This window comes from Notothenia rossii (genome assembly GCF_949606895.1).
Source record: "Notothenia rossii genome assembly, chromosome: 6".
In the NCBI taxonomy this organism is placed as follows: Eukaryota; Metazoa; Chordata; class Actinopteri; order Perciformes; family Nototheniidae; genus Notothenia; species Notothenia rossii.
The window spans coordinates 73374484-73391641 of record NC_136909.1 but is presented as its reverse complement, the minus strand read 5'-3'; the positions used below and the strand labels follow the sequence as shown (position 1 = coordinate 73391641).

General features: G+C 39.4%; 2 protein-coding genes across 4 annotated transcripts; one reads left to right on the top strand and one right to left on the bottom strand.

Moving 5' to 3' along the window:
- The first annotated feature begins 4182 nt into the window (after positions 1-4182).
- On the top strand, positions 4183-12547 carry hps1 (HPS1 biogenesis of lysosomal organelles complex 3 subunit 1). Of its 2 annotated transcripts, none has more exons than XM_079686076.1 (18): positions 4183-4414; positions 5751-5922; positions 6034-6168; positions 6605-6747; positions 6832-6940; positions 8082-8242; positions 8386-8488; positions 8591-8675; positions 8760-8818; positions 8938-9105; positions 9454-9633; positions 10064-10137; positions 10228-10365; positions 10518-10583; positions 10756-10900; positions 11515-11628; positions 11742-11824; positions 11900-12547. In XM_079686076.1, the coding sequence occupies exons 2-18, from the start codon at positions 5806-5808 to the stop codon at positions 12060-12062; spliced, it is 2043 nt and encodes a 680-aa protein (XP_079542202.1). In that variant the 5' UTR covers positions 4183-4414; positions 5751-5805; the 3' UTR covers positions 12063-12547. The 2 variants fall into 2 exon arrangements, with proteins under 2 accessions (XP_079542202.1, XP_079542203.1); XM_079686077.1 differs by having other exon boundaries at positions 4188-4414; positions 8763-8818.
- Positions 12198-15980, bottom strand: st3gal7 (ST3 beta-galactoside alpha-2,3-sialyltransferase 7). 2 transcript variants are annotated; one of them, XM_079686079.1, is made up of 8 exons: positions 15867-15980; positions 15496-15661; positions 15286-15409; positions 14516-14853; positions 14149-14335; positions 13880-14020; positions 13423-13572; positions 12198-12992 (listed from the first exon to the last, which is right to left on the bottom strand). In XM_079686079.1, the coding sequence occupies exons 2-8, from the start codon at positions 15642-15644 to the stop codon at positions 12906-12908; spliced, it is 1176 nt and encodes a 391-aa protein (XP_079542205.1). In that variant the 5' UTR covers positions 15645-15661; positions 15867-15980; the 3' UTR covers positions 12198-12905. The 2 variants fall into 2 exon arrangements, with proteins under 2 accessions (XP_079542205.1, XP_079542204.1); XM_079686078.1 differs by having other exon boundaries at positions 15845-15961.
- Positions 15981-17158: the final 1178 nt, after the last annotated feature.

Here is a 17158-nt window from a genome sequence, read left to right as displayed (position 1 = left end):
GAATATTGTGATACAACACAGATTTGTTATAGCCATCAAAACATTCTCTGAGAAACAGCCTGTTGTTTGGTGAGTGTATATTTGTGTATATGCAGCATATGTAATGTATGTCTCCTACAAGTTCCTCAATTGATGGAAAACCTGTTTATTTTATGTTTATATAGGAACAAATGTGGGAGGTTAGTAAATATTGAGTTTAAAGTTTGTTTTGCATGTCTTAAATATCTTAGTAATAACTGTCTTTTAGCAATAGTAACCAGATAGATTACATGTACGTTTGTGAGATCATTTCTCTGACTTTTTTTAATTTAAAATGTCCAGGTCCATGTATGCAATAGGAAAGCTGTAAACAAGTAAATGCATATTATAACTTCAAATTATTTATCAGAATTCTCTATATTCTCTATGTTTTCTATTATTATCTTTTTCTATTAAATTACATTTTCTAGATTCAAAGATGTAAGATTCAAAGGCTTTATTATCATATGCACAGTAGCTACAGTGTAGAAATGGCAATGAAAAGTCCCAAGCTCCACCAACATTGCAACATAGCTATAGGACATACAAAAATAAAGAAAATATATATATTAATATAATGCAAGAAGAACACGTAGAATAGTTTAGAATAAAATAGTGCAGATTACAGTATGTTGCAAGACCAATGAGCAAGTGATGCAGATGAAGTAAACTATATTCATGTCAAAATAAATAAATTCAATAAGCTATATGGGCCATTCTACCGAATTGGACCAAAGTCAGGTTGGACATTTTTTTAAATGTTTTATGTTTTTTTTCCAAAACTTTGTCCATATATATTTTGTACCATATCTAAATTACACATATCTAGTAAAAGAACCGTACATTTTTATATCGTATTTTCAGACTGTATTGGAATGTTTTTCCTCTACCAAAAATGGTCACTACTGAAACATAGTACATACACTGTAGTAAAAAAAGTATCATATTAACCTGTTAAGATTGTTTTACCTTCCCTTCTCTAAATAGTATTTTAACAAATATTTCTTTAGGGTTTTTACAATTAAATTAATATAAGTGCATTTTTAATCAAATTTCTAAGTTCAATTTATACAATTCATAAAAATCATAATGCAAACTTTCTTTGTAACATGCATGATACTGATCATATTGATTCCAGAGTTGATGATTGTTGAAATTGAACATACATTAAACCAATCAGTATCATTTTAGTTGATAACTCAATATACTTAACCTTTTACAAAACATCCACTGTTTCAGTAGTGACTGCAGTATTTTTGTTCTCATCTTACTGTATATGCTGAATTGGCCTAACAGGAAACCACTGGCCTAACAGCAAATGTCTATATCCTGTGTTGGCCTAACTTGCTCATCTGTGTGCAACTTTGGGCTGAATGCCATGCATGAAAGGTGCTATATAAATTATTACCACTCTTTCACTCTGAGACTCATAAGGCAGTACTACATTTAGTAATATTACCATGAATCTAGCTATTTATTTAACATATTGTATTGAAAAACATCTCTGAAACTCTGAAAAAGTCAACCAGATGGTAGAGCTGGCTGAATCAGATGGAGTTCAACTTTTTTATTTATTTTTCAACAAGATATCAAGACACAAAATGTGCTCTGCCAAATGGTGGCGCTGTCAAAGTAACAGACTGATTTTCAGACTTTAAAAACACATTTATTTCAAAACTATGGGATTTACCTGCTTACCATTCCATTTAGTCACAACCGAAATGATCATGTCAATTACTGAAACGTAACCATATGTTTCGGTAGTCACGATTCTAGCTAAAATTGAGCATAACTAAAGAATGCTAGCAAGTACATGGCTAGCATACACGTTTTTGAAGAGGTTTACACACATAAAAACCTAATACTTTGCATAAAACCTAGAAAAAGTGTACTTAATTGAAGATAATGTGTTCGGTAGTGACAATTATTAAGTTTACACGCCGATTTTCAGATTTTTGAACAGATTTATATCAAAAGTATGGGATATAGCTACTTGCCATTCAGCCATGAGGGACAGGGATGCCGTGTCACTGCCTTGTCAAAAATGCAGGAGTGTGGCTAAAAACCAGGCCCAGCCATTGGACTAAAACCCCTTGTGTTTCGGTAGTGACATGAAAACTGGGGACACATTGTGATCCACAATAAATCTAAATATTCCAACTTCTGTTTGAATGTAATCATAAAGATCTTCTAAATACATCATTGAACAAAATACAAATAAATGTTTAGTTTTATTTACAGAAATTGAAATTTAGATGTCAGGGTTGGGAACAGCTACTTCCCAATATAAAGTACCCTATAAATGATGTTTTTGTATATATTAAGCTTATCTAATGTAATTCCTTGTGTTTAAATAGACCATAACATATTCTTAGTAAATATCTATGTCTAAATATTTTTTTCTTGTTGTGGGACTGCACTTTGTAGGCTACTAATTCGGTAGAATGCCCAATTTCAGGTGTTTTATCAGGCTACTCAGGCCTGATTTAGCCTAATTTATAATGCTTTTTTTTTGTTGCAATACACCATGTCCAGTGTTGGGCAAGTTACTTCCAAAATGTAATATATTACATATTACTTATTACTCTCTTTAGAAAGTAATAAGTTACATTACAATATTACTGTCTCTGAAATGTAATGAGTTACACTACTTTAGTTACTTTTTAGTTACTTTCACCAAAATAACCGCAAAAGAATAGCTAGGTATTTTAAATGCTAAAATGTAGTTTAGTGAAGCTCATTATGCATCCAGTGAAGGGCAATGTGGTATAGCATAACAACTGTGTAGGCCCTTAAGGCTACTAACAACTTGTATTACACGGCTTAGTGGAATACTCCATTCTGATTGTAAATTCTTAACATGTGACACGTTGTTAATACAGCAGTACAAACCGCTGTCAAGGACTATAATGAAGGTTAACATATTGTAAATCAAGGCAAATATTATTTAAACCATGCTCATGGTTTGAAATGGCAAACATTGAAAGGCAAAAGTATTATTAAAACCATGTAGCCTACTACATCATCCCCTTGGTCCCATCATATACGCTGGGAAGAGAATATTTACTGTGCTTGAAAACTGGTATCACATCATCATGTGAGGTTGACTTTGTGACCTGGAGAACATTTCAGCTGCAACATCAGCTCGTTGATAATAAGCTTAGGATATGAGATATTTTTGTAGCGATTCGTGGTGAAGGCATCTGTGCTATTGTATGCATTATTTTTGACCCAACATTTCTACAGGCATGTCAGAATATGGTACTATTTTCACATGAATATTCTAGCCATTGTCTATTTTTATACCACAAGCTGCAAAATGACCGCCTTACCCCACTGTACAGGCGGGTAGTTGTTTAAATATACCTGGCACCTGCGGGCCGCAGAGGGGCGGCGTAGTTTCGGGCGACGAAGACTGCTGCTCCGGGGCTGGCGAGTCAGGCGGGAGTAAGCTAGTGTCCACAACGGAGGGTAACGTGATGTCCGCATCTGACCTGTTGCTACTGTCTGCAGTAGATGCAGTGTTGCTGGCGTTTAGTGATGGTTGCTTTGACCATTTTCGTATAAATGATTATCCACAGATCAGATGTGTGTCACTGCTGTGGAAGCACTTTGGAAATGATGCACGCGCAGCGGAGCAGGTCACGTGCACCTGACACAATTTGTTGTTTGTATTTTTCGCTACGTTCTCTTTTTTGAATGGTTGCATAACGTTCAACTTCCCCGAAGATCTCGACGCGAAGCCTGAAGGGTAAACACCAGGTTTACTAATCTACCCGCACAATTTGTCCGGTGTCGGAATGTCTCGCTATGTTAGTACATTCTTAAAAAACAAAACACCATTTAATTTCGGGTTAAAATCAGTTGTAACTGCGTTACTGAGCATTGTAACGGGTAATATATTACCCAAATTTCATTAGTAATGCGTTACATTACTTCGTTACAGCAAAAAGTAATATATTACTGTAACTCCGTTACTTTTGTAACTCGTTACACCCAACACTGACCATGTCTAATCTCTATTTCAACCCGTAAACTGCATTCCACAAATACCAAACCATTGTGTGCACACAGCCTCAGTCATGTGCCCCACTTTAGGCACTAACATGTGATTTTCAATGGCTCGCTGATCCCTCGAGGTGGACAACCCATTGAGAAGAGCATTCACATTTACTACTTCTCTTTCTTTACCCTGGGCTGTGTTTAGACGTTTAGACGCTCCTCAGTAGCGCCTTATCTGTGTGTTAACTTCCTGCTGCTGCTGTCACATGACCCGCGTGTTGCAGGAAGAAGCAGGTTGGGTTGAGACAGCAGCCGACATGAAAACTTCCACAAACTGAGGACTGCTGGAGTTTGGGACAGCAGAGAAACTGGACTGAGATGCAGGGAACACAGAGTGAGTAGGGGCATGAATATAAGTTTGTATTTGTTTTCGACATTTGGCATTCAGCGTGAATTAAGGAAGTTGAAGTTTGGTAAGGGGAAGTAAACAGCTTAAGGTAAAACACGAGATGTAGCCTCTTTAGATCGGAACAGAGCTACAAAATATTAAAATGTATACAGGCTTATATTATATTCAGATCATTGACTAAAGAAAAAGAAGCCTACCAATACCTAGTGTAAAACTCTACTGAGTCCTGCTTCAGTAAAAGTGAGTATAATCAGGAAAAGGTACTTAAAGTAATACCAGCAAAAGTAGTACTAGATACAGAGGAAGGTGCCCCTTTCTCTGTATCTGTATTATTATTTTTTTATAATTATTGATGCATTAAAGTTTTATCAAAGCTGGTAAAGGTGCAGCTAATTTTAATCACTGTGTATACTGCAGGGTAGCTTGTGAATTTACTCCAGGTTTAGCAACATTTTAAGAGTTGATTATATATCACATCATTAAACAAAATCTACCAAGTAATTAAAGGTATTAAATAAATGTAGTGGAGCAAAGGTATACGATTTACCTCTGCATTGTAGTGGAGTAGAAGTACAAAGTGGCAACACATTTATATACTCTGTAAAGTACAAGTATGTATGCCATGGTTCACTTATGCACGTGTAACTGCACATTTATATTTGTTTAGTGTATTGATACAGCTAAAGTACATGTTGTTACAACATCAGCACATTAACATGATCTAATGTGTAAGTAAAGGGATGTCACTGCAGGCTTTGTGCACAACCTTGATGATGGTTAGCAGTATTAAGGAAGTGTTGCATCACATGTGTTCTGCCTTTCTACAATAGTGAGAGGAGAGCAGACACATCTGTCATGTAAACAAAGTCCAGTTCTTCACAAAGAGTTTTGAAATAGAAGTGCATCTTCCCCTGACCTGAATTGAAAATATTGTTGATGTTTAATGGCATTTGGATTATGCAGAATTATTAGATCAACATTCAATACTAGACAACTCTTTTTTATCATTTAAAAAATCCTTAATTGATTAAATAAAAAATATATTTCTTAAGGCGCAATCACATATCACATCAGCTAATGGAAGTGCTGTGGACTTTTATATCTGCTCTGACGGACAGCATCCTTAAGTCCCACACAGTTGGCATTTTTGCGTCTGACCTTTTTTTTTAAATCTGTGCTCTCACCAGAGGTTGTCACTGATAAAATATCAGCTCTTAGATACTGTTTACTTTAGGGCAATGGAGTGTGGGAAAAATGTCCCCCCAGTGGCTGATACTGTAATCCATGTATCTTTTCTTTCAATACTTTTTTTTCTTTATAGCATAATGTATGTGGAGCAGTTGCAGTAAATAGGACACCACAGCACAGCAGGACAGATGAAGTGCTTGCTGATATCCAGTCAGAGCGCCGAGGTCCTCTTCCACTGGACCGACCCAGAGTTCTATCAGAACGTACAGGCTCAGTACGGGGCGTCCCAAGAAGATGGCCATGGGGTAAGGAGGAAGGAAATCAACCAAGACTGTTTGTACTCATTTCAAAGTGCTTTATAGCTCTTACAATACCTCCTAACTCTTGTTGTTACCTTGCTCTGTTGTGATGGCCAGCTTCCAGCCTTTGAGGACAGCATCAGCACTCTGTTTGCTCCCATCATTATCTCCTGCATCACCATGGTGGACAGGCTGGGGGACAGCTATACCTCCTTCACCACAGAGAACAACCATATCTACGTCCTACACCAGGTAGAGTCTACCTTCCAAAGTAAAAACTGTTCTCACTCCTGCACAATTCTCAGAGTAGTTTATCCACACTTATCCATTACAAAAAGGATGCAATTGAACCTCTTTTGACCTTGTTTTTTTAAATCCTTTCACGTTGGAAGCAAATTCCTGCATTCCTTAACTTTGCTTTACTAACAGTAGCAGCACTGTGATCTAAAAGCAGGCCTCTCTTCCAGTGAAGCGTCATGTTAGTCATGTGAGTCTTGAGGAATCAAACCAGGCTTTGTCCTCCTGCAGTGCATGGTAATTACTTCAGGTTCAGTCAGTGTCAACAGGTCTTTCTAAGGAAAATATGTATTCTCTAGAGAACAGTTTAAAAACAACTAACTTCATTTTCTTTAAATGTACATGCATAGGGAAATGTAGTCTTAATTATGTCATTTTGTGTCCTCTTTAGTTTGATGAGTGTCTCTACATCGCTGTGAATGGAGATGGTGAGGAGGGAGAGGGGGATCTGAGGAGGAAAATCTATGTGATGAAAAAGATGATTGAAGTCATGTTTGGAATGGTCACCCTCAGCAGTAACCTCCTCAGGAGAGAGTAAGATATTTTCTGCATACTTCTTTAATACTGGACAGACTTTAAGCATCATCTAGTTGAAATATGACTTGTGTTTGTCCCCAGACTGCGTCCTCAGGACACGGAGCAGAGAGCCAGGCTGTGGGAACACCTCCAGAGTCTGCTGGAGACCTACAGCCACCTCCGAGAGAACGACCAGAGCTTCCTAGTGGAGGTGCAGTGACACGATATACTGCAGGCCTTAAAGGGGACATTTCCCCCCGCTTTTGTTTCCTATTTGTTATAAATTTGGTATAGATTTTTACGCAAATGTTTCCCTCTACAGATTGTCCTTGCTTAACTTTCTATTAAGATCTATGTTTCCATCAACCTTACATTATTGGGGTATTGGTAAACAGCCATTTGAATGATTTTCAATTTTGCCCATATAAATGTTAACCACTAGATGGCAGAAATAGCCAGAAATTCCCTTTTTTTAATTTGGTATTTATATTATTTGTGTTCTCTCTATACCAGGGGTGTCAAACTCAATTTCTTCGCGGGCCACATCAGCATTATGGTTGTACTCAAAGGGCCGGTTGTACCTTTAAGACTATATAAATAATGTAGTATATTATATGATTACCTCTGCATTGGATTATTATCGGACAGGGTATTAACTTCATAATTAACTACGTCTGAAAGAAGAAATAATTGCAAGTCTCTTCAGTGCGCATGTCACAAAACAAGATGCATTGTGGGACATGTAGTTTATCTGCAACGTGCTTCTGTAAAGTGGCATGTAGATTCAAGATTCAGTGTAACCGTATAATAAACTTATTATATTCTTTGCAAGCTCTTGCGGGCCACATAAAATGAGGTTGTGGGCCGGATTTGGCTCGCGGGCCTTGAGTTTGACACCCCTTCTCTATACTATTTTTACCTTGTTTTTTAATTGTGTATGCAGCTTTCTAATCAGCCACTAAACCAGTTACAACTTGACAACAAACGAATATTAAAGCTGTATTTATTACTGTATTTTTGTATACAGGGGGTGTAGTTCAAGTGCTTTACAATAAAGTGAATAAACAAGGCAATATATAAAACAGTCAAATGAAAACGAGTACAAATACATCAAGACAAACCAAGCTACCAAATCAATAATACAAAATATAAGAACAGGTGTGCAAGTAAGAACAAGATCAGAAAACCTAGAAAATAGCATATTGGATTTAGGTTGGATTCAGATTTAGGTTGATATAAAGCACATTTAAAGAGCAGACATTTCTCATGTTCAGGAGAAGATGGAAGCAATGTGGTTAAAACATCTTCATCTTCCCCCATCTCTCCTCTCCCCCCCTCCCCCCCCCTCTCAGGCAGTGGAGAGGCTGATACACCCCACGCTGTGTGAGCAGTGCATTGAGTTCCTGGAGCGCCGTTTGGTTCAGCAGCTCAACAGCAGTGTGGAGCGAGCGGGAGAGGAAGTGCTGCACGCCTTCATCCTGGTTCACACTAAACTACTCGCCTTCTACTCTAGGTACAGATTAGTCCTTTAAACCCCTTTACCTTATTCCTATCACTATTATTTATAATTTCCGAGTCAGTGAAGAGGCTTCTTTTTATTTATTCAAGGTTTTCTTTATAAATGATGACTTTTCTTTTCTATTCTGCTTGTTCTAGCCGCAATGCGAGCACACTCTCCACCTCAGACCTCCTAGCCCTCATCATCATGTCACAGAATATGTATCCTAGCAACACGGACGAGGATGATCCAAATCCTGAGGTAGAAAATGATGACAGGCTCACACCAACACACGTTGTTAGTCACCTTATTTCTGATTGTTTATTGTCTGTTTCTGTACATGTTGTGCGTTTGTCTTTGAAGGACATTGAGAGTACATCTGGTTCTGGTCCTGAAAGCTTTTACACCCCAGAGCCCTCTCCTACAGACATGGACTCGAGAAGTTCAGGTTGGTATTGGAGTCTGTGTATCAATATTTACCCAGTTATTACATTATAACAACAACAGTTGGCTGTCTTCATTTGTGTGTCAGCAGACATGCCAGTGAGAGAAAGCACTCCTTTGTTTGAGTTTGTGGACCCAGACGTCCAGGTGAGAGTATATCTCAGTGTGTATTCCTAATAGTCAATCCAGATTTATTTTATGAAACGCAAATCAAACGATAGTTCTGTTTGAATGAGACCTCATGACTGGATAAATTGTGTTATCAGATGGCAGAGGACAGCTTGCACACTCTGGAAGTTCCTCCGCCCGACCCTTCAACCCCTCGCAGAGTTTTCTTAGAGGTCTCACTCAAAGATGGGCTGTTTCCCATGATGCCTCACTCCATGTACTGCCTGCCTCTGTGGCCCGGCATCACACTTGTGCTGCTAACTAAGGTTTGTGGAAACCAAAAATCTTACCTACATCCTAATTTTCAGGCCCAATTCACTCTTTCTCAGTCAACTGGTATTCATCAACTTACCTTTTATTAATTTCAGTATATATTATTTTTTATATTAAGTGATATCAGTTCATTTATATTCGTTTAAAAAAAAAAGTGTTTTATTTTTTTACATACATTCTTTTTAATTGTACAATATATTATATAACTTATTTGTATATCTTTATAAAACTGTAAAGCCAGCAGGGGGCAACCTTGTGACACAATTTTCCGGCATTCATTGTTATCATTATATACACACATTTATGCTCCCTTATTGAACACCTTCACTTCTATCTGTCAGATTCCCACCAGTGCAGTGGCCATGTCAGTGTATACGTTTCTGGAGGCCTTCGCCAAACTGGAGAAGCGTCTAAACGAAGGCCAGGAAGGACCAGCTGCTACCAGAGGACAGCCCACTATACACGACATCCGCAGCAAACTGGACAAATTCATCAAAGCCCTGGGGGCCAGTGAGATACAGGTATGGGTTTTTACGTGCACCAACATGGTTTGCATCATACACAATATATCCAACAGCTTTTAAGTTAGGCTTTTATGTTTAACTTAAATACATGCCGACCTTTATCAAAGAATACCCGACATTAGTCTTCAAGTGGAGTTAAGAATATGAATGTACATAATCATTTAAAATATTGTATTTTTTCAATCAAAGGCCATAAATAAAATGGTCATTCACAACCCATGAAAAAATGGGTAATACATTTAAATCCAGTGCCTGCATGTGCTGTGAAAAGCTTCTTTTACCTTACTGTAACCTCTCCTATGATGTAGCAAATCAAACTTTTGTTGGAAGATTTGACCTTCATTGCATATTACAAAATAATTGTGATTGTCATCCCGTTTTTGGACCAATAGTAAGATCTGCTTTTGTTTCTTCATGTTCTATTCAGTCCGCACAGTTACAAAATGTCTGGACAGATTTCAAGAACCGAATCGGCAGAGGGGGGCCAGGGTTCAACAGAGAGTGAGTCTGCAGCCCTCTGCTGGCCAACATGCGTCATAGCACAGTTGTTTGATGATGCTTTCAGTAATTATATTGATGTTCTTGTTTTAGGCTTATCCGCAGTTGTAAGAATATGAAGACCCAGCTCTGTGGAGTATACCGCCAGTGTTTCCTCATTGAATCTGGAACAGCTGACAGTCCTCGACGTCTCTCCCCCGGCCTGCAGGAGCGGGCCCAGACCATGGTGCAGTGCGTATCACTCAGCAGAACATGCTTGTTTTTGTACATTTTCAGATTTGAATTTGTTCTGAATTAGTTTAACTTGTGTTTAGTACAAGCATACTTGCCAGACAGTCGGCATTCATCATTGTTCATGTCTGTTTGTCATTCTTCTCTCCCAGAGACAAGCTGATGGACTGGAAGGATTTTTTGTTGGTAAAAAGCAAGAGGAATATAACCATGGTGTCATATCCTTTCAGCAAATGAAACCTGCTCCCTATGATGACGTGTTGTCTGTGTGAATTGGGATAATTCTGGAAGTGCATGCATATTTTAATAACATGCATACACCCAGCAATTTCTTTGAAATATGTCTTACTGTTATCCTGAGTGTATTGATCTTGACCCGGTTAATCTCACGTACCTGGAGGACTTCCCAGGCCTCATACATTTTATCTGCGTGGACCGATCCACGGGCCAAATGATCGCACCGTCGCTCAACATCACTGAACGCAACGTGTCTGAGCTGGGGAAGGGGCCATTGGCTCAGTTCATCAAAAGCAAGGTCAGGCATACTGAATGTACACGCCTTAAAACATATTGATGTTGAGTTTAATTTCTGATTGATACATGCAGAGCAGACCAGAAACTGTTTATCTCATATCAAGTAATTCAAGTTTCAGTTTAGTCTATTCCTGCTTTCAGTGCAAAGAACCCATATTATAAAAACATTAATACGTATTCCTTATGTGATTGCTTAGGTATAGTTACATGTATTTGCTTAAAGGAATATATAGAACATGTGAGAAATATGCTCTTTCCAACAGTTGAATGAGAACAATAATAATTGTGCAGTAAACACTGTATGTGCTGCCTGTTAGCTTAGCTTAGCAATAAGACTGGAATTGGGGAAAACGTTTGCAACCCTTAAGTTTTTCTAAAGATTAAACAAAATCAACTATATTTATTAGTGAGCTTTTTCTCTCTTTGTGCTAAGATAAGCCAACTGTCTCTAGTTTCATATATAATGCACAGATAACAGAGAGCTTTCTTCAACAAAGCAAATAAGCTCATTCTGTATCACTCCTTACTTTTATATTTAGAATGAACATTACTTCAATAGTTATGCTCATTTTTGTCTTAAATGATTTTCTCTTTCTCTCTCTATCCATCATGAAGGTGTGGAGTCTGGTCAGCACAACGCGGCGCTATCTCCAGAAGGGTTACTCCACGGTCACATTGCGCGACGGAGACTTCTACTTCTGCTACTTCCTGTGGTTTGAAAATGAAACTGTAAGTAACTTGCTTGTGGTGTTTTAATATCAAATGATAATGCAAAAAAGCAGCATGTAATATGGTAAAGGTAAAAAAACTGCACAATATAAATGGTGTATGTGATCAATCAGGGCTACAAGTTAGAGGCAGGGGACATACCCGTCCTACCTGACGACTCGGCCCCCGTTGGGATGCTTGCCTGGGACTACTACAGGTAAACACCTACACATGACAAAATAGATGTGATTAATCTAAACAAGATGGCTAAAGAAAGTAACATGTCCTGCAGGAAGCTGCTGCGGTACTACAGCAAGAATCACCAGGGTGAGGTGGTGAAGTGCTACGAGCTGCTGACGGTTCACCTGGGGGTCATCCCCACTGAGGTCATCCTCCAGCACTGCAGACAGCTGGCAAGCAAACTGTGGGAGCCATCTCGCAATCCTCTGCTGTAGACACACCCACACACTCAGACTGAGTCACAGTAGCCAAGTTACTTGTTTGTTGTATTGCCAAGAAGAGAAAACAACACTCTCTCACTGTCTTTATATACATATATATATATAAGTGATGGAAAAATGGAACATAGGCACGAATGATATATATTTATTTACATATTGTTTATTCGAAGCACTTTCATTATAAACTCAATCGGACACCAGTGTTGAACTTATGCACAGTGGTGAGTCTTGTTTAAATAATAATGATAATATCACTCCTAGACGTTTCTAATATATTTTTTGAATTTATGACATTCCCTATTTATAAGTAATTCTGTATGTTTGTTTTTTGTTTAGAGCTTTTTTAAACATACAGTTGATCCGTTTTTATAAATGCAGATATTTCCATTGTCGCTAGTGCTAGTGTAATACTGTAATTACTGTATGTCTCTATGAGTATAGATGTGTTTTTGGAGACAATAAACTTCAGTAATATCACATTCACTTGTTAATTGAGTCATTGTAAACAGAATTGAAATGGCACCATTTGAACCATTCACCCTTACATTAATTTTACAAAATACAGTGAATTGCTGAGCTTGGTCCTAGGTGTGAAGGAACAGTTATTCAACCATATGACAATGAATACAATGGTAACTGCAAGTACTGTAACAAATGTATTGAATTTAATAAAGATATTCTAAAGTTTATTCTCACCCATCATTGTCTAACCTTTTAATTCGCTCAATTGTCAGTTGACCCGGGAGACTGTGAGCATTTTAAAGGTCAGTCCACGTTACAAACGATTCCTCAAGCTTATGGAGGACTCCACACTCTCTCAGTTTCTGCATTGCTGGCTCACAGAGCTCCTGTGAGGTCTGTGATGGCTCCTGCAGCCACCAGGTCCCTCAAGAAGAGTTTCTCAGCACTGACATCATGCACCACCTGGACAACGGTAATAAAAACAAGGCATGAATAAAACAAAACATGAGGCTTGCTAGCTTTAACATTGCGTACTGCTCTAGGAATGCAATTAGCACCGGCCACCTGCCAAACACACGGTTAATGTTGGCTGTGGCGGGTCAAATTGTAGGACACGTGCCACCATGGCAGATGGCAGGTCCTATTATTTGGCAGATACAGAGCAGAATCCAGAGGTAAAAATAGCCAGGTGTTCAGGTTACATGATGTTTTTTTACTGTCTTGAACTATTGACTGAGTGTTTAGAATTCTAAAACATAATGTAGAGATTTCAGAAGACAGACAACAACTTTGAGTGACTGATAGAAATGTTCGGTAACCTGCTATTTTGGTAGGTGAGAAGAAAATACTTCATTTCCCAGCCTAGTACCAACATTTGGTAATATAAACTTACTTGAGCCTTCATTGCACCCATGCGTATGGTCTCATAGTAGTGAAGCCTCGCCTCTGGGTGCTTCATGTCGTACCCAAACCCTGCCAGGCTCACCTGGTCACACAGCTGCAAGGCCATCACCACCGCACTCGCACCTAGTGTTGGGACTGTCTTTTTTAGAAGAGATAAGAGAAATTGTCTTTTATCCTTGCTTTAAACAGTTTGAGCACCAAATACTGTTATAACGTTTACTCATTTTAAAGAGCATGGGTAATAGTATGAGCATGTTGAATTGAAGGTTGTGTTTGCTTATCTTTCAAACCCTTGATTCATAGGCTTATAACAAAGTCAATACATGTCAGAGCCAGGCATACTGTATACATATGTTACTCAAGACAGGTAAGGCCAGCTGTTCTAAGATTGGTATTCTGTTGGCAGTATTGTATGAAAGAGAAGAAAAAAGCACGATGGAACTCACATTTCTCGGCTTCAGAGCATATTTCTGTAGGACTTGTTCTGTCTTGTGAATTATCTCTGGGTGGAGAATCCTGAAGTTCTCTGGTCTCAGAGGAATATCATCCACCACCTCCCTCCAGAACCATATTTTGGACCAGAAGCTCTATTAAAAATCAACCCAGGAGATGTAGAGCATGTGAGGCAGTGAGTGTGATGATGAATATCTATGACGCACACGGCTTATGTAATACTCCATTTTTGTGTGCAATGGTTTCAGTGATGTAGGCTTACCAAAGGCTTTTTGGTGATGACAGAAGTGAGCCAGTCTAGGTCCAGGCTCTTAAAGACCACCAGAGCAACCATGGTGGTCTTTTTGTACTCAATTGCAGAGTGGGGTGCTCCCTCTGGGTACACGAGGCGGATGGTTGTTCGGGAACCAGCATCTTTCTCAAAGCCAAGCACTGGAGCATTATTAAGCCTGGTAGCAGAGATGAGAAAGTATGAAATTGATGATGCAGGCCAAGACTTTCCTCTCAAACTCATTCCAATTGTATCTGCTGAGGAAAGGGTCCATCAGCTCAGGTCTAACATAGCACTAGTGCCTGTCACATGAGGAAGATTCCTCCCACATGTTTCTGACTAACACTGTCACACATACCTGATGATGACATCATACTGATCAATGTGGGGTCCTAGATGGCTCCCATGAAGAACCCCTCCACTGCCCACCACCACACAGCGCCTGCAGCTGCCATCTCTCCTCAGTGATGGAGGCAGGCCAGGCTGAGGCAGAGATGCAAGAGCCAGGGCCAGATGCTCCTCGCTGCCTTGGAGCCCCAGAGGAGGGGACAGATCCCAGGGCACCGGCCCGTCCTGCTGCACAAACACTGGGATGTCCAGGAGGCCAGCAGAGCAGGACAGAGGCCTCAGGTGGTTCAAACCCCAGCAAGGCTGACAGGGGTCCGACAGCAGGGATGCCGACTGGTTTAGTAAGACCTGAAGGGAGCAGAAAACAGAGGGGTTTGAAAAGAGTGACGTAATAATCTAATACAGGGGTGTCCAAACTACGGCCCTGGGTCCATTTTTGATTGGCCCTCAGCTTATTCTAAAAGTATAATGGAATATGGCACACACCTGAAACTTGTGCTTCACTTATAATGTTCCTCTTAAATATATGTGTACAAATATATGACACAGTATTATTCATGTGCCCAATGTTTCCATAAATGCAGTCAATTCAATTTGAAACATTTTCTAACAAATCTTAGTTGTTAAAAAAAGCAGAATTCTGTTGTTTTTTTCCTTAATAATATTCAATTATCAAGACAAATGTACCTACATTTGATTGATTTTGCTAACTTATAACTTAACATATGAGGCTACTGATACCGATGATGTAAAAACAAAAGCTCAGTTGTGTATCTGTACCAGATCTTTAGGATGTAGGTTGTCATCACTGAGAACTGCAACCTTCAAGGGAAGATATGCAGGAATCAGAATAGCAGAGTAGCATCCTATCAGCAGCACCAGACTGAAAGCAAGGTTCTCTTTCCTGAATCATAGAGAGAACAGACAACAGTATTATAGCAGTAGGTAATAACAGGTCCACTGAACAAATACAGCGCCTGCGAGATGCACCTGCTCAGGAAAAACTCCCTGGAGTCAGTCTCTGTGATCCCTCGCTGTCTGTGAAAGACAGGCGTTGGTGTTACAGCCTCTGTAGCCTCAGGCAGCAGAGGAGAGCCATCGTCTGGATCCTCTACACTCAGATGATTCAGCGTCACCATGGCACCTGTACGCCCGCCTGAAACACACACATCACAGCAATGATCATAATCCTATAATTAAAATGCAATGTACCAATAATGCTATTCTCCATAGTAAAGACATACTTTTGATATAAAAACATGTACGTATTTATGGAGTTTAGAGTAAGACTATATTTCAACAAACACTGTGTGTAAAAAACAAACTGAAGCAACAGTACTTGAGTAACACAAACAAAGTACCTCGCAGCCAGCCTGGTAGAGATCTAAGCTATTGGCTCCATGCATGAAGGGTAAACAGAGTCCTATGTAGCTAAAATGGCTGCTGCTGCCTCCTACTCCTCTGAACTCTGCCACTTCCCTCAATAACACTGGTTAACCATTACCCTGGTCAAACTGTGGCATGCAAATGTCAGCGAGATGAGGCGTGTCCAGAAACACATTCATTGTGAGAAAAAGTGATAAAGCAACACTGGATGGCACATTAAAGTGTTGATGCACTAAAAAAAGAATTGTTATATCTACTGTGTTTGCTCAGTCCGTCTGATATACCCATAACATGGTTGGCTGGACGCTGATTGATTGTTGGTGTGCTATCAAACAGATATTTACAAGCTATCACTTGGCAGTAATGAAACCTTTATAAATAACACAATCCCCCAAAACGGTGTGTTTATGAGGGTTGTTCTCCTGTGAAGAGCGTTACACAATGTTGCAGCAACCGTACTGAGTAAAATCAGGATCTCGTGGAATGAACACTGAGCCCATGACCCAGGGCATGACATGCCAAGAGGGTTGGATGTGTGTGTGTGTGTGTGTGTGTGTGTGTGTGTGTGTGTGTGTGTGTGTGTGTGCGTGTGTGCGTGTGTGTGTGTGTGTGTGTGCGTGTGCGTGTGTGTGTGTGTGTGTGTGTGTGTGTGTGTGTGTGTGTGTGTGACAGAGAGGAAAAGAGGGAGAGGGACATTCTAATGCTGACAAGTACACATACATACATACACACACACACACACACACACCAAAATGCACACACACCTGTTTGATAGGGTGACACAATGTCCCACCATGAACTCGATATTTCAGCCAGGAAGCCACTGGGCTTGCAGCGCTTCTGTATAAAGCAACACTCAGCCGGCCAGATTGTACTCAGTATTATAACTCCAAGGTTATAAAGCTTCTACTTTTCAAAATTGTTTTATTGACGGTTTTATTTGTTTGTATCTTTGAGTTCTATAGAGATGGAAGACATTGAGCAGTTGTCAATTGATGTGACCACCTTCAAGACAGGAGCAGAAAAAAAAGTTCAGGTAGGTTAGGAACATGCTAAGGCAAAAATGTGTGATGATTTTCCATTAATATGGCAGTATGGCTCATGGCATGACAATCATTAGACGCCTATGGTGATTATTTTTTCTTGAAGAAAATGAATGTTACTAATATCACAATGTGTAACGAATGCCCTGATTTATGACAAAAGGAAGTTATATCTGTTATGAACATGAGGAGAGAAATGTCTGTCAGCCTACTTCAACATCCAC

Coding starts and splice junctions, on each gene's coding strand:
- hps1 (XM_079686076.1), top strand. CDS start 5,806: ATGAAGTGCTTGCTGATATCCAGTCAGAGCGCCGAGGTCCTCTTCCAC. Junction 6,748..6,831: donor AGTAACCTCCTCAGGAGAGA/GTAAGATATTTT, acceptor GTTTGTCCCCAG/ACTGCGTCCTCAGGACACGG. Junction 11,629..11,741: donor TGTGGTTTGAAAATGAAACT/GTAAGTAACTTG, acceptor GTGATCAATCAG/GGCTACAAGTTAGAGGCAGG.
- st3gal7 (XM_079686078.1), bottom strand. CDS start 15,911: ATGCATGGAGCCAATAGCTTAGATCTCTACCAGGCTGGCTGCGAGGTA. Junction 14,854..15,285: donor ACCTACATCCTAAAGATCTG/GTACAGATACAC, acceptor TGCTCCCTTCAG/GTCTTACTAAACCAGTCGGC. Junction 13,573..13,879: donor ATGCTCTGAAGCCGAGAAAT/GTGAGTTCCATC, acceptor CTTCTAAAAAAG/ACAGTCCCAACACTAGGTGC.